Source organism: Leucoraja erinacea, chromosome 2, assembly GCF_028641065.1.
Source record: "Leucoraja erinacea ecotype New England chromosome 2, Leri_hhj_1, whole genome shotgun sequence".
In the NCBI taxonomy this organism is placed as follows: Eukaryota; Metazoa; Chordata; class Chondrichthyes; order Rajiformes; family Rajidae; genus Leucoraja; species Leucoraja erinaceus.
The window spans coordinates 132,498,970-132,525,474 of record NC_073378.1 but is presented as its reverse complement, the minus strand read 5'-3'; the positions used below and the strand labels follow the sequence as shown (position 1 = coordinate 132,525,474).

The following is a 26,505-nucleotide window of genomic DNA, read 5'->3' as shown; positions in this document are numbered from 1 at the left end:
TCAGGATTGCATCTCCATTTCTGCTGTTTTTAGTTTAGAGATACAGCGCGGAAACAGGCCCTTCGGCCCACCGAGTCTGCACCGACCTGCAATCCCCGCACATTAACACCATCCTACACGCACTAGGGACAATTTACACTTATACCAAGTGTACAAACCCAAGCCAATTAACCTACAAACCTGTATGAGTTTGTAGTGTGGGAGGAAATCGAAGATCTCCGCGAAAACCCACGTGGTCACGGGGAGAACATACAAACTTCATACAGACAAGCACCCGTGATCAGGATTGAACCCGGGTCTCTGGCACTGTAAGTGCTCTAAGGCAGCAACTCTACCACTGCGCCACCGTGCTGGCATTCAGCTGTTATATTGACCTTGCAGAGTGCTGTTTGGTGAAGTGCTAATCAAAGTTTTTTTTGTTTTTTTTTAATTTATTAGAAGTACAATACAATGGTACAAAAATTATGTTAACATATTACATTCTCTGTACAACTTCCTTTTTTTTTAATAAAAAGAGAAGAAAAAAAGGAAAAAGAGGTTGTAGAAAGTGAAGGATAGACTAGTGAGCACGAGTGAAAAACAGATAAAGAAAATAGTGAAGAAAATAAATGTGAAGAAGGAGAGCACGAGGAAGTTTATTCAATCGCCACAAGGAGATGGATTTTTTATATTCTGAATCGTCTTTCACCCATACCTGAAACTTTTGATTTTCATGATACTATAGCACCACATGAATCCAAGAAAACAATAAATGGGGACCAACTCATTAAGAATTGATCTTGTTTGTCTATTAGTCTTCCAAGTGTGCTGTGTCCAACATATTAGTGATCCACATTTTAAATGTTGGTATATTAGCATTTTTCCAAAATTTAAGTATAAGTTTTTTTGCTATTATTAACCCATAATTGAAAAATGAGTTTTGGTGTGTATTTAATTTGTTCCCATCTCCACTTACTCCAAATATAATCATTTCTGTATTAGGTTCCATTTTTATCTTAAATAGCTTTGAGAATATATCAAATATGTCACCCCAAAATGTATAACGTTTTGTACAAGAGACAAATAGTGTGTAATATTGGCATTTTGAGAAAGACATTTATCACAGATGGGAGAAATATTTGGATAAAATTTATTCAACCTGCGCTAATCAAAGTATTATTGCACACTATTGCCGACATACATGCAGAAAGATGCAGACACAATGGCACAACATCACCTATTGCCTTGTGTGGTCACTTGCTCACCTATGGGCTTCGGTACAGCCAGGGCCTGGGTGCAGTCGAATGGTAGGTTGGTCAAAGACCAGATGACAGGATGAACCTTCTGCATGATGTTCAGAGAGATGGCCACAATACTGCAGGTGTCCTGTCGCACTGCCACTCGACTGCAGGCAAAGAAAGGACAAAATATAATGAAGAACACATTCCGTATGGTATTTTTAAATTATTCATCTGAAGATATCAGAATCAGGTAATGTATCAAACGAAAATAAACCATTTTAGCAGAATGCCCGAGTGTTGCGAAATACAAACAAATCGAGTTGGAGTTTCCAATCACAGACAATTTATAACTCAGGAGTCCAATCCCATCTTCCAACACTCAATCCGTAGACTTCAAGTCATGACTCTTCAAAAAACTCATTCAAGCTTTTCCAATGTGATGAGAACTTTGGTCTAAACCAGGGGTGGGGAACCTGCGGCCTTCAGGTCGTATGCCTTCTCGGCCATTACGGCCGGCCTTTTGAATTAATCCAAATTGTAGAACAAATCCTTTTATTTTTATGAATATGTTTTTGTTCGTCTTTTATTATTTTTATTTTAATCTTAAAATGAACAGATTTAAAATACCAAAGAGTCAAACGAAATAATCCTCCCCAACTGATGGCCACAATTAAAACATTAGTAATTCATGAGGGCTATTTTAACACCTGTTATGCTCATGATTTAGTTCTAATGTGACTCCCTGCCTGACTTGCGCCACCACCGCCTGAGGCTGGTTGACGAGAGAGAAAATGTCGGGGAGAGTCCACGGGCCATCCAGTCTTCAGTATTATCAACTGTTGAAAGCGGTGCACGTGGCTTTCCCTTTGAAGTTGAATTTGAGAATAGTTAAACAGCGTATGTGTTTGACTGTTTTTTTAAAATTCTGTCTGATTAACAGTCCATCATGTCAAAGAAAACCAGAGAACTCGGAGGGAAGAAAAAAGTTTTTAATGATTGGGAATGGGAACTGCAATATTATCTTGTTTCTGCTAAAGATAAGATGATTTGCTTGCTTTGTGAAACTGCAATAACAACATTGAAGAAATTCAATGCTCATCAGCATTATGCCACTCATAAGGACCACAAATATTTCAAATTAGAGGGTGAGGCCCGAAAGGTTGCATTGCAGAAATTAAAAGATGAAAGGCAAAGGCAGTTATTTCAAGCAGCAGTAAGATCCGAAAATAATGCTATTGAAGTGACTTATAAAGTAGCTTAAATACTCGAGGGGGGGAAAGGGATTGTAGCATTGTCGAAGTTGTAGGATGCTTAGACCCCGATAAGGTTTCAAAGTGCAAACAACTGCCTCTTTCAAGGAGATCGGCAGCATGAATTAGCCCTCAACGTAACAGAACAACTTCACGCAATACTCCAAAAGGAAAATAGAAACATAGACATAGAAATTAGGTGCAGGAGTAGGCCATTCGGCCCTTCGAGCCTGCACCGCCATTCAATATGATCATGGCTGATCATCCAACTCAGTATCCCGTACCTGCCTTCTCTCCATACCCCATGATCCCCTTAGCCATAAGGGCCACATCTAACTCCCTCTTAAATACAGCCAATGAACTGGCCTCGACTACCCTCTGTGGCAAAGAGTTCCAGAGATTCACCACTCTCTGTGTGAAAAAAGTTCTTCTCATCTCAGTTTTAAAGGATTTCCCCCTTATCCTTAAGCTGTGACCCCTTGTCCTGGACTTCCCCAACATCGGGAGCAATCTTCCTGCGTCTAGCCTGTCCAACCCCTTAAGAATTTTGGGGGAAGAATATATATTAATCAATCGATTTGGATGAATCAACTGATATTACTGACTCGACGCAGGCTTTATACTTCATTCGGGCCACAACAGATTTTCTTTGCTATGAAGAGTTACTACTTTGGGCACTCTTACGGGTAGAACACGAAGAATAGATTTCTTCAACAACTTTCAAGATAAATGTCGTGAAGTTGGACTGGATTTGGTTAATTTAGTGAACGCATGTACAGACAGTGCACCTTCCATGACAGGAAAATGTGAAGGGTTTATTGCACAGATAAAAAAGGTATTATCAGATCCAGATACTCTCATTTATTTTCACTGTATCTTACATCAGCAAAATCTCTGTGCTGAATCTACTATTTTAAGTGACACTTTGCAACAAGTTATATTGTTAACTATATTCGTGCAAATGCAACACAGCATTGTCAGTTTCGTAATATGCTAAAGTTGGACGATGAGGCATTCAGTGTGGATTTGCCATATCATTGTAAAGTGCGTTGGCTGTCGCAGGGACAGGTGTTAGCAAAATTTGTATCTTTGCGAGAACAGATAGTTACATTTCATGAAGAACTGAATCAGCATTGTGAATTATTGAAAGAAAATTTCTATAGAAATACTGCATTTCTGTGTGATATCATGTCAAAGCAAAATGACTTGAATGTTTCTTTGCAAGGTTAAATAAAAACTAAGTCTATATATGATAATGATATGTTGTCAAAACATCATTTTTTCACCTACGCAACATTGCCAAAATCAGACCCTCTCTCACACCCCCCGCTGCTGAAAGACTCATCCATGCCTTCATCTCCTTCTGACTGGACTACTATAACTCTCTTCTCTTTGGCATCAATTCCAGCAACATCAACCGACTCCAACTGGTCCAGAATGCAGCCGCCCGACTCATTACCCACACCAAATCCTGGCACCACATCACCCCAGTCCTCAAAGAACTTCACTGGCTTCCCATTTCCCACTGGATCATCTACAAAATCCTGGTCCTCACCTACAAAGCCCTCAACCACTTGGCCCCCCCTTATCTCACTGACCTCCTCTCCCCCTACCAACCCTCACGGTCTCTCAGATCCATTTCAGCCGGTCTCCTCTCCATTCTGAAATACAACCTCTGCACTTTTGGAGACAGAGCCTTCTCCAGGGCAGCTCCCTGGCTCTGGAACTCCCTTCCCCAACTGATCCGAACTTCTGAGTCCCTCACCATCTTCCAGTCCCGCCTCAAGACCCATCTCTTCACCTCTGCATACCCTTAGTCCCATGTCCCCCTCCCCTCTGCATCTCTGTCTTACTGCTCTATTTTGTTTTGTTCTTGACTCACCATGTAAAGCGACTTTGAGTCCTTGAAAAGCGCTATTTATTATTATATGTGGCAAAACATTTTTTTTTTCAAAACTGTTCTTCAAAATGAAATTTTGGATGAACATTTTCCCCAGTTGGCGAAGGTCATTGATGAACAGGAGGATTCCTGGGTCCTGGGTCCTGAACTTTCTATCACAACGGCAGCAGACAGTCAGGGTGGGCAGTAGGACATCAAAAACCATAGCCGTGAGCACTGGCTCGCCCCAAGGTTGTGTCCTAAGCCCCCTGCTGTTTAGTCTGCTTACACACGACTGTACTGCTAGACTCAACAACAACTTCATCAACAAGTTCGCTGATGACACAACAGTGGTGGGTCTCATCAGTGACAATGATGAGTCGGCGTACAGGATGGAGGTGGAGCTGCTCACAGGATGGTGCAAATCCCACAACCTCATTCTCAACGTGGGAAAAACTAAGGAGATGGTGGTTGACTTCAGGAGGGCGGGAAAACAACACCATACACCTCTGCACATCGATGGAGCTGATGTGGAAAGGGTCAGCAGCGTGAAGGTCCTAGGACTCCACCTGTCAGATGACCCGACGTCCACGACCAACAGCACAGCACTAGTCAAGAGAGCCCAGCAGCGACTACACCCTCTCTGAAGACTACGTAAAGCAGGTCTCCCCACTACACACCTACAAACTTTTTATAGGGCGACAATCGAGAGCACATTAACCTACGGCATCACTTCCTGGTTCGGGAGCTGCAAGGCGTACGAACGGCACCAACTAGACAGGATTGTGAAGACCGCCAGCAGGATTATTGGCCTGCTGGACATATACAGGAAGAGATGTATCAGCAGAGCCATCTCCATCATCAAAGACCCCTACCACCCATCGCATCACATATTCTCCATCCTGCCATCTGGGAAGAGGTACAGGAGCATTAGCTGCAAAACCAGCAGGATGCTCCTCAGCTTCTTCCCGCAGGCTATAAGACTGATAAACGGACTTTGCCCCCTGCCAAAGTATCGCGCACCAACCACCAACCTGGACACACTGCAGCAGAGCCACTGTCGTGCAGCTGCCAATCGGAACGCCTGTTGATGTTTAGTAGAGAGTAGAGTGTTTAATTTGTTCATGATATATGTATTTTTATTTCTATTTATTTTTTACTGCACACTGAATGGACACTGGTTGAGCAACGTTTTTTTGTTGCCTCTGGGTATGTGAGTACTCAGGAAAATGACAATAAAGATTTCATTCATTCATTCATTCATTCATTCATTCATTCATGCGAATCATTTGAAGAATATGCAACTGTTCTAGACTTATTAATTAAACAATACAATGAAAGGTTCACTGACTGAGAATCATGACATCACACTCAAATTAGCATTTCAACCTCATCTAGTTGATGTCTCCAAGGCTCCTAAAGAGCTACAGATGGAATTGATTGAGCTCTCAGAAGATGACATTTTAAAGTCCTTATTTGACGTTAAGAAAGATACGATTGAAATATGGAAAAATGCAATAGAATACCCACGTCTTCGGCAACATGCACGAAAAATGCATTCTTGCTTTTCAACCACTTATTGCTGTGAATCTACATTCTCCTACCTAACCCAAATCAAGACACCCTTAAGGTCACAGATGACGGATACCCATCTAGAAGATCAACTGAAACTGCGTACCTCCATGTTGCAACCAAATATTCAAATGCTTTCCCACAAAAAGCAGTCACAACAAAGTCATTAAAAGTTTACTTAACTTTAGAATTAACAAAATGTTTTCATTTTCTTGAAGTTAATACATAGTAGTTAGATTTTTACAAAATAATGTACATTTTGAAGTATATCTAATTGAAGTTTCTTGGATGCGGCCTTATTAGATTACAGCTAACTTAATGCGGCATTTCAACATGAAAAGGTTCCCCAACTCTGGTCTAAACCTACTAACTTTCCAATTTTTTTACTCAAAGCTGTGATTTTCCAGTGCTGGTAACCTCTTCTATATTCTATCTGACGCAATCACATCTGCCTGGTCATCTGGTAACCAGAATTGTGGTGCACACAGCATGGAAGCAGGCCCTTCGGCCCACACCAACCATTAAGCACCCATCAACCCCAATGCATTTTTATACGTCACATTCTTATCAACTTCCCCACGATTCCGCCACTCACCACATTAGGGGCAACTTTACAGTGACCAATTAAAGTACCTCTTGCTACTCACAATTCTAGCATAACATCACTGTCATAGAGTCAGAGTGATACAGTGCGGAAACAGATCCTTCGGCCCAACTTGCCCACACCGGCCAACATGTCCCAGCTACACTAGTCCCACCTGCCACCTGAATATGATGCCAAGACCAATTCATATCTGCCATATCCCTCCGTTTCATGAATATCCATTTGCCTATTTAAAAACATCTTAAATGCCACTATGGTATCTGTCCCCACCATTAACCCCAACAGTGGGATCCAGGCACCCACCACCCTCTGTGGGGGGAAAAAAAACTTGGTGGTATAGGTTTATTACTGTCACGTGTACTGAAGATCAGTGAAAGGTTTATTTGCATGCCATCGAAACATCAGATAATACTGTGCATAAATACAATCAAGCCAAGCTCTTGTATAATAGATAGAACAATGGGGAAGATAAAGAGTACAGAATATAGTTCTCGGCATTGTAGTGCACCAGTTCCACAGACAAATGGGGTAGAGGTGAATCGGACAGTACCCTAGCTTATGGAAGGACCGCCCAGAAGCCTGATAACGGAGAGGAAGAAGCTGTTCCTGAGTCTGGTGGTGCGCGCTTTCAAGCTTCTGTACTGTCTGCCTGACGGGAGGAGGAATGACCGAGATGGGAGAAGTCTTTGATTATGTTGCCTGCTTTCTCGAGGCAGCATGAACAGCAGAGCCCAACACCAGTGTTTAATATAGCAGGGTGGAAATGTCAGGCCAAAGGACACAGCTTTCAGGTGAATGGGGCAACGTTTAAAAAAGTACGAGACAAGTGTTTTACACAGTGCCTGGAATGAGCTGCCAGGAGTGGTGGTGGAGGCAGACATGTTAGTGGCATTTAAGAGGCTTTTAGATAGATACATGGATATGCAGGGAATGAAAGGATATGAATCACACGCAGATAGAAGACATCAGTTGAACTTCTAATCATGATTGGCTCAGACATTATGGGCTGAAGGGCCTGTTCCTGTGTTGTACAGTTAGTTCTATGTGAACCAGGGATCTGTAGGATCATGGGGAGGATTTGAAAGAGACAGAAACACGATGGTGTCTTGCGGGCTGCGGGGAACTGACACTGAGGAGGGGTTGAGAGTTGAGACAGGGGGTAGATTGGCCACAATGGCAGGGACAGGCTAGAGGGGCTGAGTGGTCTACTCCTGTCTGTGTTTTCATGCCTTCAGCAGTTTGGGCATTTTAAACGGGAGCAGGTTGTTCTGTGTCAATGCTGAGGCTTGGTTTGTAGAGGGTGCAGCAGAGTTGGAGATTGTTTGGGGCAGTGGGTCACCAGCCTGCAACGATCCCTGGCTGAGGCCCAGAGCCCATCAGCTCAGCACTTACACCCCCCCCCCCCCCCTCCAGTGGAGTGATGTCTTATCTCGGGAGTTTGCCAGCCGCTGTCCTTGCCGGTTTGGCCCTGCGCTGCCCGCTGTTATTTCGTTAACTACAAATCTTTTGTGTGCAGGAGACAGCCTTGACAAGATCTGTGTGAAGAGGTGCTGCTGGTGTTGCTGCTGCTGCCACTCTTCACTGGGGTTGCACCCTGGTGAAAGCTCTCCCTCTACACCTGCTTAGCACAGGGTGGGATTGTTTTCAAGAGAGTTAGGTTTAGCTCTTAGGGCTAAGGGAATCAAGGGATATGGGGGAAAAAGCCGGAACGAGGTACTGATTTTGGATGAATAGCCATGGTGGTGCTAGCTCGATGGACCGAATGGCCTACTCCTGCACCTATTTTCTATGTTTCTATGGATAGAACAGGTTTGGAGGGATGTGGATCAAACGCGGGCAGGTGGGACTAGTGTAGCTGGCCAGTGTGGGCCGAAGGGCATGTTTCCACGCTGGATCACTCTATGACAGCTTGAAACTGAACTGGACCTGGTCTCCAAAATGTCTCACCATAGCTCAGGTGCCCAAGCAAGTAACCAAGAGATACATATCAGATTCCATATTTGACCCATGGTGTAACTCGGGCATTACTAGCTGCAGACAAAATAAATAATAAAATGCATCTGCAATGGGTGGGTTTGAGCTCGACTTGGCCTTCACAGTAGTTTGAATTCATACACATAGAATGGTCACTTCAGGAAAGTAGTTGAGTGTTGCCTATGCCCAGGGAACATCACAGATCAAAACTTATGGGCAAAGTTAGAAACAAAGAGGCAGCTGTTCTTCAGAGAAGATTGTGTGGAGCAATTGACAAGAACATATGCACAAAACAGTCATATTAAATTCAGTGTTAAAGCTAGTCAATTGAATTATGACTTGGAATGAAAATCTTCCTTGTCAGACAATGTGACAACACAGATCGCTCAACCTAATGCAGGACAAAGATGCTGGAGTAACTCAGCGAGTCAGGCAGCATCCCTCGAGGACATGAATTGGTGAAGTTTCAGATCGAGAATCTTCTTCAACCTAAAGATATTCTCTGTTTGTTAATATAGGCAAGAGCTAAATCAGGTAAATCAGAATGTGTTGGAGCAGGCAATGAATCAATTGTTGGGCTCTCTGGAGCAATAACAATGTCACCTGTATATAAAATACAGCAGTTGGTTTGAACTGACCAAGGGCTTTTAAAATGCCTATACACCATTAGTTTTTGAGCATTAGGGCCAAACCTTAGCAGCAACTTCTCTTTTACTGCATGTAAGGACTCCAAACGATTCTACAAAATTCTAATGGGTGCTGTAGAGTATTGCATCTTAATAGTTGCAATTACCAGCCCTCTCCACCATCTATCTCTACCTTTCACTGCTTAGGTTTCACTCCCATTTCCAATGACTTAATTCTCCAACATTCATTATTTTTCTGCTTTTCGCTCTGTCCCTTAATTAGCGACATCTCCTTTTCACCTCATCTGCACCACTATGATGCTTCTACAGGGTGGCAGTGAAGTGTGTAACTCAGCAATTTACAGCTCCTGGCCAATTAAAAAATATGCATCTGCGCCCGTACTTGTGAGAGTTAATTGCCAGTGCTGAAGCCATGAGCTGCAAGAAAAGTTCAGAGAACACAGCTGGGTGAAGGCCACACATCTAACTCAGAGCCACAATTTGTCCACAGGGACCACCCAGGTTGAATCTTGTAGCCCCAGATTTGTTAATGAATGTTTCGTACATAAAGAGCGAGCAGTGAAGGTGAAAGCTCTGAAATTATTAATAAATGAGTCAGTTCCCCAAGTCCAAGACGAGTACCTTATAGCGTTCATGAAAAAGGGCCAAGAGGTATGTTAAATGAATGAAATGGAGAGAATGACTGAATGGACAATGAAACCACCATAAAAAAAAAATCAAACAAAATATACGCGGGAGCATTTGAAAGAAGTAAAGAAATGTTAAAAAAAAAAAGTCCTGGAGTAAATCAGAGGGGCAGGGATCATCTCTGGTGGTGACCGAGTATAGGTTGCGACCTTTCTTCAGATAGACAGATTGATATTTTGCATGGTATTATTAATTAAGTTTTGGAGATACAGCATGGAAACAGGATCTTTGGCCCACCGTCCGCCGACCACTGATCACCCGTTCACACTAGTTCCATGTTATCCAACTTTCTCATCCATTCCCTAAACACCAGGGGCAATTTGCAGAGGCCAATTAACCTACAAACGCACACATCTTTGGAATCCGAGAAGAAGCCGGCGCACCCGGAGGAGAGAACGTGCCAACTCCACACAGACATGGATCAGGATCAAACCGGGGTCACTGTCGCTGTGGGGCAGTAGCTCTACCCGCTACACCACTGTGCTGCCAGTATGTATTCTATGTGATATCTCTTTTAGCAGCTCTCAGACGTTGTTATTTATAACAAACTATAATATGAAAAGTCATGGGTCTGTCCCACTTAGGCGATTTTTCAACGTTGAAAATTTTTCGGTGACAATCGCGACAATTTTTGCAGTCGAAGGTCGACTTAGGTGTTGTCATAGCTGCGGTCGTAGGTTGTCGCCAGGTGTCATAGGTGAATTCTATTAAAATTAGTCCCTGGCAGTCGCCTAAATAGTCGACAAGTGGGACAGTCCCATAAGTTTCAATGTTAAATCCATAGCCTCCGAAAGAGGGAGAAATCATACAGAATACCATGATAAATCCAAACCAGCCGTTTCTTTTTTTCCACATGCTGGTGGTGCATATTTTCACAATATTTCACTTGCAAGAGAGGAGTGTGTACATACCCAGGCCATGTCTGGTTCGGTTCATAGAGAATGAGTAGAGTGGGCTCATAGTAACCGTAGAGGAACTGCATGTCGATCACATTCAGCAACTTTTCATCCAGCTCTCGAACGTCAATGATGTAACTGGGAAGGAAACTGGATTTCTGCCTGTGGGGAGAAAGAGTGCTGATAAGATTAGGGCATCAATTCCCTCTGCGTTAGCACGACATTGAAATATTATATAAACCCTCCAAACAAGACCTAATCTCAATCGCAGAGGAAATGAGTTAGCCAGTAAGATTTCAGTCGAACATTTACAGATCACACGTAATGTTGATTTACAAAAAATAAGAAAAAAAGGAATTAGAAATGTTCATATGGGACTGTGGGGAAAGAGACAATGCAGACTTGATCAGAGGCACAAGAGACAGCAGATGCTGGTGTCTGGAGCAACACCAATAGACAAATGGCCTCCTCCTGTGCCACAACATATTAGCTTATAGCAGTGTTACATTGCAGGGCATCATACACAATGGATATTATTCTTTAAATGCAATCCATTGCAAAGACACTATCATATTGTTTTAATTTCTCAAACTACCATCGCTAACCCGTGCCCTAAACCTTTGTAGTTTCCTTTGTTTATATTCAGCAATCTGATTTCAGATTGAACCAAATAACTTACAAAACTTTAAACATTTCACCACTCTTCTCTGAAGTTCCATTAATGAATTTGTTTTTCAGTGATTTTACACCTAGCGAGCTTTCCAGAAACCCATTTCTTAGACACTCCATGAACTCAGCCCCCAAACGATTCTGCTACTTTGTTTTGCCCAGTCTGCATGGAGATGGAATAATTCAGCAGGTCAGACAGTATCTCTGGAGAAAAGGGATAGGTGACGTTTCGTTGTCGAGACTCTTCGTCAGACCCTCGACCCGAAACCTTACCTATTCCTTTTCTCCAGAGATGCTGTCTGACCCGCCGAGTTACTCTAGCTTTTTGTGTCGATCTTCAGTTTAAACCAACATCTGCAGTTCCTTTCCTACACTTAAGATCTTGCACTACCTGTATTACCACTGATTTACCGATTTAACCATGCCCTATAAACATATCTCAGTTCCACCCAAATGAATTCGACTCGATTGCCAAGCTAGGATTCTTCCACTGCAGCCTTCGCCCCTCTCTTTTCCATTATCCTCTTCTATACAATAAATGCCTCGAAGATTTAATTTCTAACCCTTGGTCACTTTGCAAACAGGATTCTGCAATGGCTATTTGATTTAATCTAGTTTGTTCTACTTGAGCATGCTTTCATTTTCCTTGCAACAAATACTGTATTCAATCACACAGAAGTTGCATTTCAACAATATTGTGAAATCAATTCCTTCTTAATGCATTTTGTTTTCTTCGATGCAAAGACAATTTGTATTGGTGTCGGTTCATAGATACCTGTACTATCATCCGTTAATCTCACCAGCCATTTATAGTTGAATAGTATAACACACACCGAGCACTAACCCTTGAGGGGAAATGATTTTATGGAGGATCCCATGCAAGCATGGTCAATGCCGGGAGAAAGAAAATGTTGGAAGAAAATGAAAAGTTCCTTAAATATTTCACAAAGGCAGCAATAAAAACCTTACCCCTCCCCCATGACGCCATCCTGCTCATCACTTAAGGTGTCCCTCCGGAAAGGCAAGACTACCAGCTGTGTTCCGTAAATCAGCATGACTGCACAACGCCCATCTGGGTCCACTCGCACCAGGGGAATGTGAACATTTTGCACAAAACCATCCTGTCAAACAAGGCAAGAACAAAAATATAAGGCACTCATTCTGCAAATCCAACACAGAACAGAATCCAGCATGAAATGTGCTGCCAAATGGAACAGCTAAGACAGGATAAGCAGAAATGGTCAAATGATGATGGGAGCGTGTGGAATAGCTGGGCGAGTGGTCTATTTCTTTCATTTTAATCACATTCTGTGCAAGATGAATCTCTTAGTTGCAGTTTTGACACTGCTAATTCGATCCCAGTTTCCACAACATTTTTTCTGGGGATACCACCAGAATTTGACTATCTACTGCGTGGCAGAGTTCTTCTTGACACCCATTCGGGAACGGGTGTGTCCCTTGATCTACCATTCCCTCCTCTTCTTGGGTCCACTGATACCAGAACCGGACCTTGCATTATAATCCTTAATTAACTAATCCTTAGTTGACTCGCATATCTTGAAGGGCAGCGCAGTTGCGAACCTACTTGAGCCACTGCCTCACAGCGTCAGGGATGTGGGTTCGACCCTGATCTCGGGCGATGTCAATGTGGAGTTTGCACGTTCTCAGTCACCTAACCACTGTGCCCGGAACTGCTGGTGATGCCCTGTTTGCGGCTTCACCGTGACTGTGTGGGTTTCCTCTGGGTGCTCCAGGTTCCGCCCACATTTCCATGTTATATTTTTTCAATCAATCCCAAAGACATATAGGGTTGTAGGTTAATTGGCGTTGGTAAATGACCCTAGCATAGGGGAGTGCATGCGAAAGAGAACTAATATGCATGCATAGAACTAATGTGAACAGGTAATTTGAGAGGGTCAAAAACCTCAAATTCCTGGGCATGCATATTTCCGAAGATCTTTCCTGGACCCAGCACACTGATGCAATTATAAAGAAGGCACATCAGCGCCTCTACTTCCTGAGAAGACTATGGAGATTCGGTATGTCAGAGTTCTCTTTAACGTCTACAGGTGCACTGTAGAGAGCATACTGACTGGTTGTATCGTGGCCCGGTTCGGCAACTTGAATGTCCAGGAGCGGAAAAGACTACAAAAAGTTGTGACCACTGCCCAGTCCATCACCGGCTCTGACCTCCCCACCTTCGAAGGAATTTATCGGAGACGCGGCCTCAAAAAGGCAGCCAACATCATCAGAGACCCACACCATCCTGGCCACACTCATATAACCATTGCCATCGGGAAGAAGGTACAAGAGCCTGAAAACTGTAACGTCCAGGTTCAGGAACAGCTTCTACCCTACAGCCATCAGGCTATTAAACACGACAACAAATAAGCTCTGAACTACAACAGATTATTATTATTATTATTGCACTATATGTGTTTATTTATTGAGTATGTGTGCATGTGCACATATATTCTCTCCAGTTATGTACTATGTTTACATATTCTGTTGTGCTGCAGCAAGCGAGAATTTCATTGTCCTATCTGGGACATATGACAATAAAACACTCTTGACTGTTGGTCGGCGTGGACTCAGTGGGACAAAGGCCCTGTCCAAAGACAAAAGCAGATCAGGCAACATACAAGGATGCAGAGATCTGTGTTATGGAGTAGTTGTTTTCACGACTGATGTCCTACCTTTAACTCAGGCTCTTCAAAATAGTGTAGCGAGAGTGTTTTCAGATCGTGTGTCCCCGGATCATACTCAACCACAGACAGCTTTAAAATGAAAAACACCATTTGTCAGATACAAACACAGTTACTCTAGAGCACCCAATCGTGGTCTATCCTCTTATATCGGGATAGGATTTGCTTCACAGCGTGGTATTATGCCCAAATCACGATATTCACCCCTCTCCCTCTTTCACACACATATATGCACTGACCTTGGCATCCTTGAAACTGAGTAGGAGTGCGTCCCGTTTGGAGCCTGCAAGCTGCACACTGGCTATTGACATCACATTACCGAACAGTGAAAAAGACGCCACCTGCTCCAGCTTTTCTTTACGGCCTTTAACCTCTAGAGGAATCAATAGAAATCGCCTGTCATTTCCTCGAGCTAATCCAAGGTAACAGCATATTCACCCCTACTTTAACCATTTGTGTGGGGGGGGGGGGGGGGGGGGGGCTACTCCAGATGATCTCAAAGCTATCTCAGGCTACCCGCTGACGTCACATTAATATTTTCAACACTGTCCCAGTTTAAATACACATAGCCCACCATGGCTATATGGTGTTCACATACAGAGCCTATACAGGCTGGCACTGCTGCACTGATATCCTAATTGACTTCCAAGAACCAGTTTTGCATATGGATGATGTACAGAGATTAGTTTAACTCGGCATTTTGTTTGGCGTGGGCATTGTTTGATGAAGAGTTTGTTCCTGTGCTGCACTTTCCTATGTTCTCAGTGCTAGGTCCGACTCCTAGCCATTTTCCCCTTGAGAGTAATTATCCGGACAGGATTTTCCCTGCTTTTTGTAAAGGAGAAATGCCTGAGCAATCTTCTACGTCATCGGAGAGATGCCATGTTTGCAAAAATGACTGGAACAGCTTAGATGGAGGCACAGCTGGTTCTGGAGCACAATTCTTCAGTACTACAACCACAATGTAGTCTGTCTCGTTGCCCTTGCTGTGCACAGTGCTCTCAGCCACTCTTTGATAGCACACAGAGTGAATCAGATTTGCTGAAGATTGCAATTCTGGAGGGAGCTTTTCTGGCTCAACAAATGCCGACGTTTAAACCTCCTGCCATCCTCGAGGACGGGTATGTTCTTCGTCTCCTCCTCCTCCCACTAGCTCCCTAACTGTGCACCACCACTCACTACCATTCATGGCATGACATCTAAAATTAACATCTCAACAAAAGGCAGTATCTTTGAACCATCTTCCTTAATTACGTGCTGCGGTAGGTTTTAAACTCCAAACATTCTGATTTTGCACGAGTTCCCTTGGGTCACACCTCACATAGAAATTAACTGATTGATTTTCCTAATTTTCCAACGTGTCCAAAGAAAGGAGAATAGAGACATATATACTTGCAGGCAAATGGGACTAGCACAGATGGGTTATAGAGGTCAGCAGAGATGTGGTAGGGCATAGGGCCCATTTCTGTGGCTCGATGAGAATCGATAGATATCGACGGGAAAAAGGTCAGGCTTACCTGAAGGTTTGTCTCCTTTTACTGTGCTCTGCAAGTACAAAGAATAAAGAGGCATTGGTATTAATCCAAAGATTTAAATCAAAGCACTTTAGATGCTGAAAATCTCAAACAAAACAGCTAGAAATTCTAATTTCATCTTTTTTTGACAACACAGATGGCCATTCAGACCATGGTCAATGAATAACAAAAAATAAACAGCAGATGCTGGAAATCTGAGAAACAGAAATTGCTGGAAAAATTCAGCATATCAGGCAGCATCTGTGTAAATATTTCAGGATGAAGGCCTGCACCAGGATTACATCAGCTGTCAACGTTTTCCCAATGTCCCACTCTGCCATTTTTCTTTCTCTATATCTCTCTGACATTCTCAAAAAATGTCCCACAATCCGAGGTTCCCACTTGGTTTAGAATGTTCACTATTAACAAAGTGTATGCACTCAGATCCTTAAATGTGGCAGGCCAACTCAACATGGTGGTTTAAAAGGTAGAAAGTTTGCTTTTCCTACCGGATAATGAAAGGCATAGAGTGGATGTGGAAAGGATGCGTCCAGTAATGGGAGAGTCTCGGACCAGAGGGCACAGCCTCAGAATAAAAAGACGTACCTTCGAAGTGGAGATGAGGAGGAATTTCTTCAGCGAAAGGGCAGTGAATCTGTGTAATTTTACTTCGGAGTCACGTGAGTGACTACGTGAAGAACCCACCCAGCGCGCAGGCGCGGCATTACGTCAGCAGTGCAACAGCGGCAGCAGCTGGAGCCAGGCTCTCCAGCTGCAGCATAAAGACAAGACCTCAGGTAAGTGCCTTTTTTGTTACAGAGTCGCTCCAGAGAGAATCATGGCCTCTCGCAAGCGACCAGCCAGGAGGACTGCCTGCCCAACTCCACCCGAGGACGGGTCCATAGCGGGACGGCAGCCTCTCGCAGCGGAGGAGCCTTTTCAACGCTCCCGCTCACCCGACACCGAGCCGCCCCCAGTGCTGCAGATTTCAACGCCCCGCACAGGGAGGAAGGCGACACATAAAACCGACCGGCCGGTGTCCTCCGATGAATCGGAGGAACGGGAACACTCTCCCCCACCGAAAAGGGGAGACGCTCGGATCAGCTGCATGAGGCAGCTCCTAGAGCGAATGATAAACGAGGAGATGCGGCATCTCCCAGGAGGACGGGCTTTGGCCTCCTCCTCTCCACACCCTTCTGTACCCTCTATGTTCGAGGGCAGTAAGGGAGGCCAGGACTGGGCTGGCCTATCCCAAGGGCAGGCGGAGGATACCGTCAGCTTGCCGGGCGTGCCGGAAGAAGAGCTACTGGGTGTAGTGGGCCGATATGCGGCGCCCCCAACAACTGGGATGGTGTTGCCACCCAGAATGGCGGCCACTATAAACAGGCTGTCCAACAACCCGCTGCAGGACAAGGCTGTCCAGCAGGCCCTTGACAATTACATCGCGCCAGAAAATTGCGAGGCGCTGAGGGTCAAGACGGTCAATGGGCAGATCTGGAACCAGCTGGGGCAGCAAATCAGGGCTCAGGAAGTCAAAATGCAGCGAGTCCTGAAGCTCCACTCAGCAGCCGTCACCGCCTTTGCTCGGTCCGTTGGGGATGAAGACCTGACCATACCCCAGCAGGATGCCCTCGCACTGATGTGCAGCACCACCTATGAGCTAAATAACCTACGGCGGGACAACATCAGGCCTGCCCTCAACCCAACATATGCCGGCCTCTGTAAAGCTCCAGCGCCCGAACGACAGGCGCTGCTATTTGGTGCGGATCTGGCCAAAAGGCTGAAGGAGTTGGAAGAGGCGGCAAAACCAGTAGGCCTCATGAGGGCAGGGCCAGGACCGAGCAGGGTGAAGACACCCAGTTGGCCGCACGCCTCGGCAGCCACCAGCAGATACCGAGCTGGTGAAAGCCTGGTGACCGCCTCCCACTACCCCCAGAGCTCTTTTTTAGAGCGGGGCCCAGGGCGGAGCCGTGGGAAGATGCGCCGCCCCACCGCAGCACCAACACGGACAACCTTGGGCCAGACCCACCGAAAACGACCCCACAAGTGAACATGGAGGTAGGTGGGTCTGGTTCCTGTCAACATACACAGACAAAGGGTGTAGTATTAACAGGGGGACGTTTGAGGTTCTTCAAGCATGTTTGGTGCTCCCTTACTAACAATAAGTTTATACTCAACAGTATTAGTGGATACAAAATTGAGTTCAAACCAGGCGTAGAACCGCCAGTTCAGCACATGCCCCAAAGGGTGTTCCTTCCCTCGGCAGTTGAGAAGGTAGAAGGACAAGCTGAACTTGATCGGCTCGTGGCTAAAGGCATCATAGAAATGACCACACACGAGCCGCAAGAATTTGTATCAAATATTTTTCTCAAAACCAAAAAAGATGGTGGATGTCGCATTATTATTGATCTGACGTCACTTAATCAGTCTGTTGAGTATCAACATTTCAAAATGGAGACATTTGTCACTGCCAGACAACTGATCTCCAAGGGATACTACATGGCAAGCATAGATATCAAAGATGCTTACTATTTGGTACCCATTCATAAAGATTACTTTAAATATCTGAAATTTATCTGGAGGGGCCAGCTATGGCAGTACCGAGCTTTGCCCAATGGTTTAACGACAGCTCCCAGACTATTTACGAAAATTCTTAAAGTGGCCATGAAGAAATTGAGAGAACTAAAACATTTAGTTGTGGCCTATCTGGACGATGTTCTCATATTAGGAAGAACACGGGAACAAGCTGTCGCAGGAGTGTTAGCCACTAAACAACTCCTTGAAACTTTGGGTTTTATCCTTCACCCAGATAAATCAATATTGGAGCCTACTACTAACATGGATTACCTAGGCTTCACTATTGACACGATTCACATGACTGTCACTCTGCCCAGAGACAAAACAGTTTCACTCATTGAAGCTTGTAGCCATTTAATTGCTACACCGCAACCTAAAATACGGCATGTAGCCAGAGTTATTGGCTCTATAGTAGCAGCATTTCCGGCTGCCCAACATGGGCCCTTGCATTATCAAAATCTACAAAGAGCAAGGACTCATGCATTACGCCTTCATAGGGGGCATTATGATCGCAAAATGGATCTACCCGCTGAAGCCAAATCAGAACTTCAGTGGTGGGTTGACAATATTTGGCACAGTCACAGTCCTATCGCCGTAACCAATCCTAACATAACCATTGCAACGGATGCCAGTGCTTTAGGCTGGGGAGCTACTAACTCCATAGACAGCACAGGTGGCAGATGGACTAACTCAGAGGCATCGCTACTACAATCACTGGGCATTAACTTTTTGGAAATGCTCGCCGCCTTTTATGGGCTAAAAGCATATGCATCTGATATGCGGCACGTGCATGTTAGAATCATGATCGACAACACTACGGCAGTATCTTATATCCAGCACATGGGTGGCATTAAATCAGTATCATGCGACAAATTAACTGCTATAATCTGGCAATGGTGTGTCGAGAGACATATTTGGCTATCAGCTGCCTATTTACCAGGCAAGCTAAATTTAGTGGCGGACACCAGGTCACGAAAATTCAACGACAACATCGAATGGATGTTGGACCCAAAATTATTTGCTAAAATTGTCAAGCAATATGGTACGCCAGATATAGATTTGTTTGCGTCTAGGTTAAATCACCAACTACCCATGTATGTGGCTTGGGAACCAGACCCAGAGGCAGCAGCGGTAGATGCCTTCATGCTGGATTGGGGAAATTTCTTTTTCTATGCTTTCCCTCCCTTCTGCCTCATCAGTCGGGTACTCCAGAAAATTCAGGCAGACTCAGCCTCTGGCATTCTGGTCGTGCCCGACTGGCCTACCCAACCATGGTTCCCAATGTTCCACGACATGGTGGTAGAGACACCAATGGTCCTTCAACACCACCCCCAATTATTGACTCACCCGGTAACTGGCATTAGCCATCCATGCCACCAAAAATTGAAACTCCTGGTTTCCAGATTTTGAACAGGCCTTACCGGGGATTGGGGTTATCAGACAGAACAATCACCACCATGTCGGCATCCCTGCGAGTTTCCACCAAGAAACAGTACCTGACCTTCATCAGGAAATGGGAACAGTACTGTCTGGACGCAGGGACATCCTACAAGACGGCTTCGATCTCGGATGTGCTGGAGTTCCTGGCCCACCTGCACCATGATCTCAAGATGAGCTACAGTGCCATCAATACGGCTCGGAGCGCACTGTCCGCATACCTCATGCCGATAGAACAGCATAGTGTGGGATCCCACCCTCTGGTCATCAGACTTCTTAAGGGGATCTTTAATACCAAACCCCCTACACCTAGATACACCCACATGTGGGATGTGAGTGTAGTTCTGACACACCTTCGAGGTTGGCCTCCGGTGGGATCCCTGAGCCTGGAACAGTCCACTTATAAGACCCTCATGCTCATGGCGCTTGTCTCAGCTCAAAGGGTTCAGTCGCTCCATCAGCTAAATCTGAACTACATGGTGACCACCCCAGATACCATTACTTTCACCATGCCGGGGTTGGTAAAACAAAGTAGACCAGGTACATCAAGCTCCCCGTTGATCTTCCGGGCTTACCCTCCAGAACCTAGGCTGTGTGTGGTGACCCACCTTCATCATTATCTAGACACAACCCAAACGCTTAGAGGGAGAGAGAAAGCCTTATGGGTTAGCCACAGAAAGCCTTTTGGACGGGTTACCAGCCAGACATTATCCAGATGGTTGAAACAGGTCCTCAGCATGGCAGGGATTAACACAAATGTTTTTAAATCCCATTCAACCAGGGCAGCGTCCACCTCAGCGGCGGATAGGATGCAGGTTCCCCTAGACCACATCCTCAGAGCAGCGGGATGGTCAAGGGAATCGACATTCCAACGATTTTACAGAAAACCGCTGATGGAACAGGACGTCTTTGCGGATACCATTTTAGAAACCGCAAAGTTATGATTTAAAGCCCATGGGAGCTACTTTTTGTTATAGTTAATAAACATTTCTTTTATAACTAAACAAACTTGTTGGTCTTTAGCTACCACTTCCTCCCTCGATGATCTTTCGGCAGTGAGTGATATAACTGTTACACGGTTTGAAATCACAGACCTTTGAAGTCTTCACGTAGTCACTCACGTGACTCCGAAGTAAAATAGTAAGATTAAACGAGTACTTACCAGTACGAAGTTTGATCTGTATTTTATGAGGAGTTACGATGAGGGATTACGTGCCCTCCGCTCCCACCCTCATTATATAGATCAAATTCGGACTAATGTCTCGTTGGTCTTTACTATCTTTACTTCAACTAGTGTCTATCTGTGATTCCACACCGCTGCTTGGAAGTATGCCGCGCCTGCACGCTGGGTGGGTTCTTCACGTAATCCCTCATCGTAACTCCTCATAAAATACAGATCAAACTTCGTACTGGTAAGTACTCGTTTAATCTTACTATTAATTGCCACAGAAAGGCCAAGACAGGGACAAATGGAGGCAGGGAGGTATAGTGAAAGGAAACTCGATAGTTAGAGGGCAGACAGATTTTGTGACGCAAAGGAGATATCAGGACAGTATCAGGTGCCAGGGACAAGGTTGCATTTTAGATGTATTCCTCAGATTGTCCTGTGAGGTTGCATGGGTTGAAGTGAGAAATAAGGTGGAGAAAACTGATGGCATCATGTATTTTTATGTAATGTTGTCCCTTGTCTAGACCTTGAGTCCAAAATAAAGTTTATTATTATTGTCTTTCCACTGCCTGGTTAGCATTCAACAAAACACTTTTCACTGTACCTCAGTACACGTGACAATAAACTAAACTAATATACAGTTCTACACCACAACTTTCACTCTTCTCCTTTTTCTTTTTGTTTTCTACCTAGCGACCCCCGAAGGACAAATATGATGTCTATTGAAAATAGGAGCATACAGGGAATGGAGGGATATGGATCAATGTGCCAGGCAGATGACATTAATTTATCTTAGCATCATGTTTAACACAGACATTGTGGGCCGAAGCGCATGGTGCTGTACTGCTTTATATTCGATGTATATCTGTAACTCCCTTCATGAGGTCATCTGCTTTCAGTTTAACTGCTTGATTAAGCCATTCGAGGATATTGCATTAATTCCCTTGTCAGTAGGAAACATCTCGGGCAAAGTATAGAACAAATGATAGGCCTTTTAAAAAAAATCAATATTTTAAATGTTCATGCTAGCTCACCTCTGCATCGTGAATCAGTCTGTAAACCTGCAGCTGGGATGTCCCAGCCACCACCAGATTTCGCTCTGCATTGGAAAAAAAGCTGCAGTAGATGGCAAACTCGAGCCCCGACGGGGGATGCACCTGGCGATAGACTGCATACATACTGTCAATCCTGCAAACAAGCAAAATACCAGAACCATTACTGCGTGCTCTCAGTCCTGAATGACACCGGCTAAATCAAGTATTCCCAGCTCATTCAAATAACATATTTTGAACAGGTTGCACTATTGTCTGGTTTATTATCGTTGTGTATAACGAGGATCAGTGAAAAGCTTTCAGTGAAAAGACCATACATGATTACAATCAAGCCGTCCAAAGTGTTAAATTACACAAAAAAGGGCAAGGCGTTTCATGCAAGATAAAGTCCAATAAAGTACGATTAAAGATAGTTTGGAGGTGTCCAATGAGGTAGATGGAAGGTCAGGATACTCTCTAGTTGGTGAGAGAACAGTTCAGCTGCCTGGCAACTCACCTTCAGTTGCCTGGGAAGAAACTGTCACTGAATCTGGAGGTAATCTTGTGTCTCAGGCTTAAGCTTAATACTGTCATGAAACCATGTGAAGGACAATACACTTGTTATTTGACAAAGCAACCATTTCATGAGGTGCATCCCAATTTAATCCTGGCATCCGCTGATATTCTGAAAAGTTTTCTTATCAACTTTCTTGAAGTGTAAGTGGTCAGACACTTAATACTGAGACTATCAGTTTAACCAGAAACTAAATTAGTTCAGACCTCTTCAGTCAGAGGATGGTGAATCTGTGGAATTCAGTGCAACAGATGGCTGTGGAGGCCAAGTCAATGGGTGTTTGAGGCAGAGACGGACAGATTCTTGATTAGTAAAGGTGTCATGGGTTATGGGGAAAAGGCAGGAGAATGAGGTTGAGAGGGAAAAATAGATCAGCCATGATTGAATGGCAGAGAAGACTCGATTGGCCGAATGGTTTAATTCTGATCCCACGACATGAACTTACAGTATTAAGCAAAGCTGCAATAAATCCTCAACCATAATTACTACATCTCAACAACTGTTCTATTGAAATCTACATGACAAATGGGAAAGAGCAAACTCCATCACCTTCTCTCCAAAACCAAGGTCACCCCAACTTCAGTTATCGAGCGGCATACATTGCTCGCCCACATGCATGCTCAGCTCATCCAAATGACTACTTGGTCATCAACTGCTTGGGGAGTCAAGAATCAGAGGGCATATGTTTCAGGTGAGGGGAGGAAGCTTTAATGGGAACCCGAGGAGCAACTATATTTAAACACAAAAGGCGGTAGGTCTATGGAACAAGTTGCCAGATGATGGTAGTTGAGGGATTATCACCATGTTTCAAAAACATTTAGACAGGTACATTGATAGGATAGGTTTAGAAGGACATGCACCAAATGCACATTTGGCTGAAGAACGGTCTCAACCCAAAGTGTCACCCATTCCTTCTCTCCGGAGATGCTGCCTGTCCAGCTGAGTTACTCCAGCATTTTGTGTCTACTTATGCCAAATGCAGGCAGGCGAGACTAGTGCAAATAGGGCATGTTAGTCGGAGCTCATTTACCGAAGTATTCGAAAAAGGAGCTGCACAAGCATTTGTAAATCAAAGGTATGCTAACAAGATTCCATGTAAAACAGCCCACAATGAAGTTCCACGGTGGTGCAGTGAGAGAGTTGCTGCCTTACAGCGCCAGAGACCCGGGATCGATTCCGACTACGGGTGCTGTCTGTGTTTGTACGTTCTCCCTGTGACCTGCGTGGGTTTTCTCCAGGTGCTCCGGTTTCCTCATGCATTCCAAAGACGTACAGATTTATAGGTTATTTGGCTTGGCATAAATGTTAAATCGTCCCTAGTGTGTGTAGGATTGCTAGTCGGCACCGACTCGGTGGGCCAAAGGACCTGTTTCCGTGCAGCATCTCTAAACTAAAAAAAACCTAAACGTGGAAGACATTGAGAAACCAAAATCAGTTGCCAAATCTCAGGAGCCACCTCTGAGGCGGAGACTGGAGGTTTGTGAACCACTGGAGGTTTGTCCCCCTCCGTCCCCACCTCAATGAGTTCAGCGTCCACCACGACTTGGAGCTCTTCTACCGTCGCCTCCGCCTCACAGCGTTCTTCCATGGAAAGGAGTCCTCGCCCCCCCATTGATGACCCCTTTTCCTGTCTAACGCACCCCCTCTCGTGGAACCCCCCTCGTGGCCCTCCGGCTTTAGAACTCTTTATCCAAACTGCCGTCGCGACATCAACCGCCTCAACTTCTCCACTCCCCTGTCTCACTCCAATCTCTCCCCCCCCGAACGTACTGCCATCGACTCACTCCGCAACAACCCAGATTGGGTTATCAAACCAGCCGACAAGGGAGGTGCCGTGGTAGTCTGGCGCGTCGATCTCTACAAAGCTGAGGCCACGCGCCAACTCTCGGACACCTCCTCCTACTTACCCCTGGACCATGACCCCACTGACGAGCACCAGGCCACCATCTCTAGCACCATCACCGACTTCATCAACTCCCACGCCCTGCCCGACCGAGCCTCCAACCTCATCGTTCCCCAGCCCCGCACGGCTGAACACCTCCGCTCAGTCCGCAATAACCAATCTGATCCCCCGGTGGCTCAGCACTTCAACTCCCCCTCCCATTCCGCATCCGACCTCTCTGTCCTGGGTCTCCTCCATGGCCAGAGCGAGCAACATCGGAAATTGAAGGAACAGCACCTCATATTCTGCTTGGGGAGTCTGCATCCTACGGGCATGAACATTGAATTTTCCCAATTTTGTTAGCCCTTGCTGTCTCCTCCCCTTCCTCAGCCTTCGGGCTGTCTCCTCCCATCCCTCAGCCCTCAGGTTCCTCCGCCTCCTTTTTCCTTTCTTCTACCCCCACCCAGCCCCCCATCAGTCTGAAGAAGGGTTTCGGCCCGAAACGTTGCCTATTTCCTTCGCACCATAGATGCTGTTGCACCCGCTGAGTTTCTCCAGCATTTTTGTGTACCTGAGGCAGAGACAGTTCTTTTCCTTTCCCCCCCCCCCCCTTTTCCTCCCCCCCCTTTCCTCCCCCCTCCTCCCTCTCCCCCCCTAGTATACAAGATAATGATCGATACAATGGTATGATGCTCGATCATGATCACTTTGAAATCATGTAGAGCAGATCCTGATATGGAGCAGATGCAACTACAGTCATATAAGCTCCCCCCCATCCATGCCAATCATTGTCAACCACCCATCTCCTGCCTTCTCCATGTAACCCCTGACATGCGTTCTAATCAAGAATCTATCTATCTGTGCCTTAAACGTATCCATTAACTTAGCCTCCACAGCCCAGTGGCAAAGAATTCCACAGCTTCACCACCCTCTGACTAAAAAAATTCTTCCTCTTCTCCTTCTTAAAGGAACGTTGTTTAATTCTATTACCTCTAGTCCTAGACTCTCCTAGTGGAAACAACCTCGCCACATCCACTCTATCCAACCCTTTCACTATTCGATATGTTTCAATGAGGCCCTCCCTCATCCTAAACTCGCTGGAATTTTGATGTTTAGCTTGTGACTACAATGCTACAGTGCAGCGAACGGCTGCAAGCCATTTTATCTCCCCTTCTCATTCCCATGCTAATATTTCTGTCATTGGCCTCCTTCACTGCTTGAGTGAGCCCATACGCAAACTAGAAAACAGCACGTCAGATTTTGCTGCATAGCTAACAACCCAATGGTATGAACATTGTATTTCCAATTTCATGTAAAACGCCCCAACCCTTTCACCATTCTTCCCCTCCAATTCACACATTTCCACCACCTAGATTCAAGATTCACGAGAGTTTGTCATGTGTCCCAGATAGGACAATTAAATTCTTGCTTTGCTTCAGCACAACAGAATATAGTAGGCAAATACATCCCCCCCCCACCCCACCCCCCAAATCGCTCTCTCTCCTCTCCAATCTTAACTGTTGGGAGTTAATGCTGGACGTGGCCACTCAGGTTTAATGTGATCCAGGGGCCGACAGGTTGATGTGATGAAAAGAGTCAAGACAATAGAACATTGTCATAATGTCCCAGATAAAACAATGCAATTCTTACTTGCAGCAGCACAACAGAATATGTAAACGTACTGCGCTGTGAACAATATGATAAACGAAAAATAAATGTCAGAGTGTGTGTATATACACACACATATACATAAGTGCAAAAAAGACAAAACCAATGCCCCCGTCTATGTATTTCAGGTCCAAGATGCTGGAGAAACTCGCCATCTCTGGAGAGAAGGAATAGGCGACGTTTCGGCTCGAGACCCTTCTTCAGACTGATATCCATGTCCATGTCTGTAGATCCAGGAGCAGGGCAGGGCCTCTGTCTGTGGTGACCGAGCTGACCCTCACCATGCCGAGGGGAGGCCGGTTGCATGTCATGTCATCTTCTCCCCCCTCCCCCTCCGCCGCAAATGATCCCCACGCTGCATTCTCCCATCTCACTTACCAACAGGGCCTGCTACATTAAGCACACGCAGAGCGAGCCTTCCTTCATTCCTCCCCAACGGGGAGGGGAGGGGAGGGTGAGACGAGCGTGTTGGACGTTACTGGGAGCGCACCCACAGCGCCGCCATTACAAGAGCGCAGGCCGGGTTCTCGCGATGTCGACGGGCGGGGGAG

General features: G+C 45.2%; 1 protein-coding gene across 1 annotated transcript in view; it reads right to left on the bottom strand.

The window, feature by feature from the left end:
* The window catches only part of cpsf1 (cleavage and polyadenylation specific factor 1), an 86,980-nt gene extending 60,475 nt beyond the window's left edge, over nucleotides 1–26,505 (bottom strand). Inside the window, exons 1-8 of the mRNA XM_055665526.1 lie at nucleotides 26,333–26,505; nucleotides 21,834–21,987; nucleotides 15,621–15,648; nucleotides 14,343–14,476; nucleotides 14,095–14,175; nucleotides 12,368–12,519; nucleotides 10,745–10,891; nucleotides 1,245–1,384 (exon numbers count right to left, since the gene is read on the bottom strand). Of these exons, the coding sequence (XP_055521501.1) occupies nucleotides 1,245–1,384; nucleotides 10,745–10,891; nucleotides 12,368–12,519; nucleotides 14,095–14,175; nucleotides 14,343–14,476; nucleotides 15,621–15,648; nucleotides 21,834–21,977 (826 nt within the window). The 5' untranslated portion in view covers nucleotides 21,978–21,987; nucleotides 26,333–26,505. The remainder of the gene's footprint in view (nucleotides 1–1,244; nucleotides 1,385–10,744; nucleotides 10,892–12,367; nucleotides 12,520–14,094; nucleotides 14,176–14,342; nucleotides 14,477–15,620; nucleotides 15,649–21,833; nucleotides 21,988–26,332) is intronic.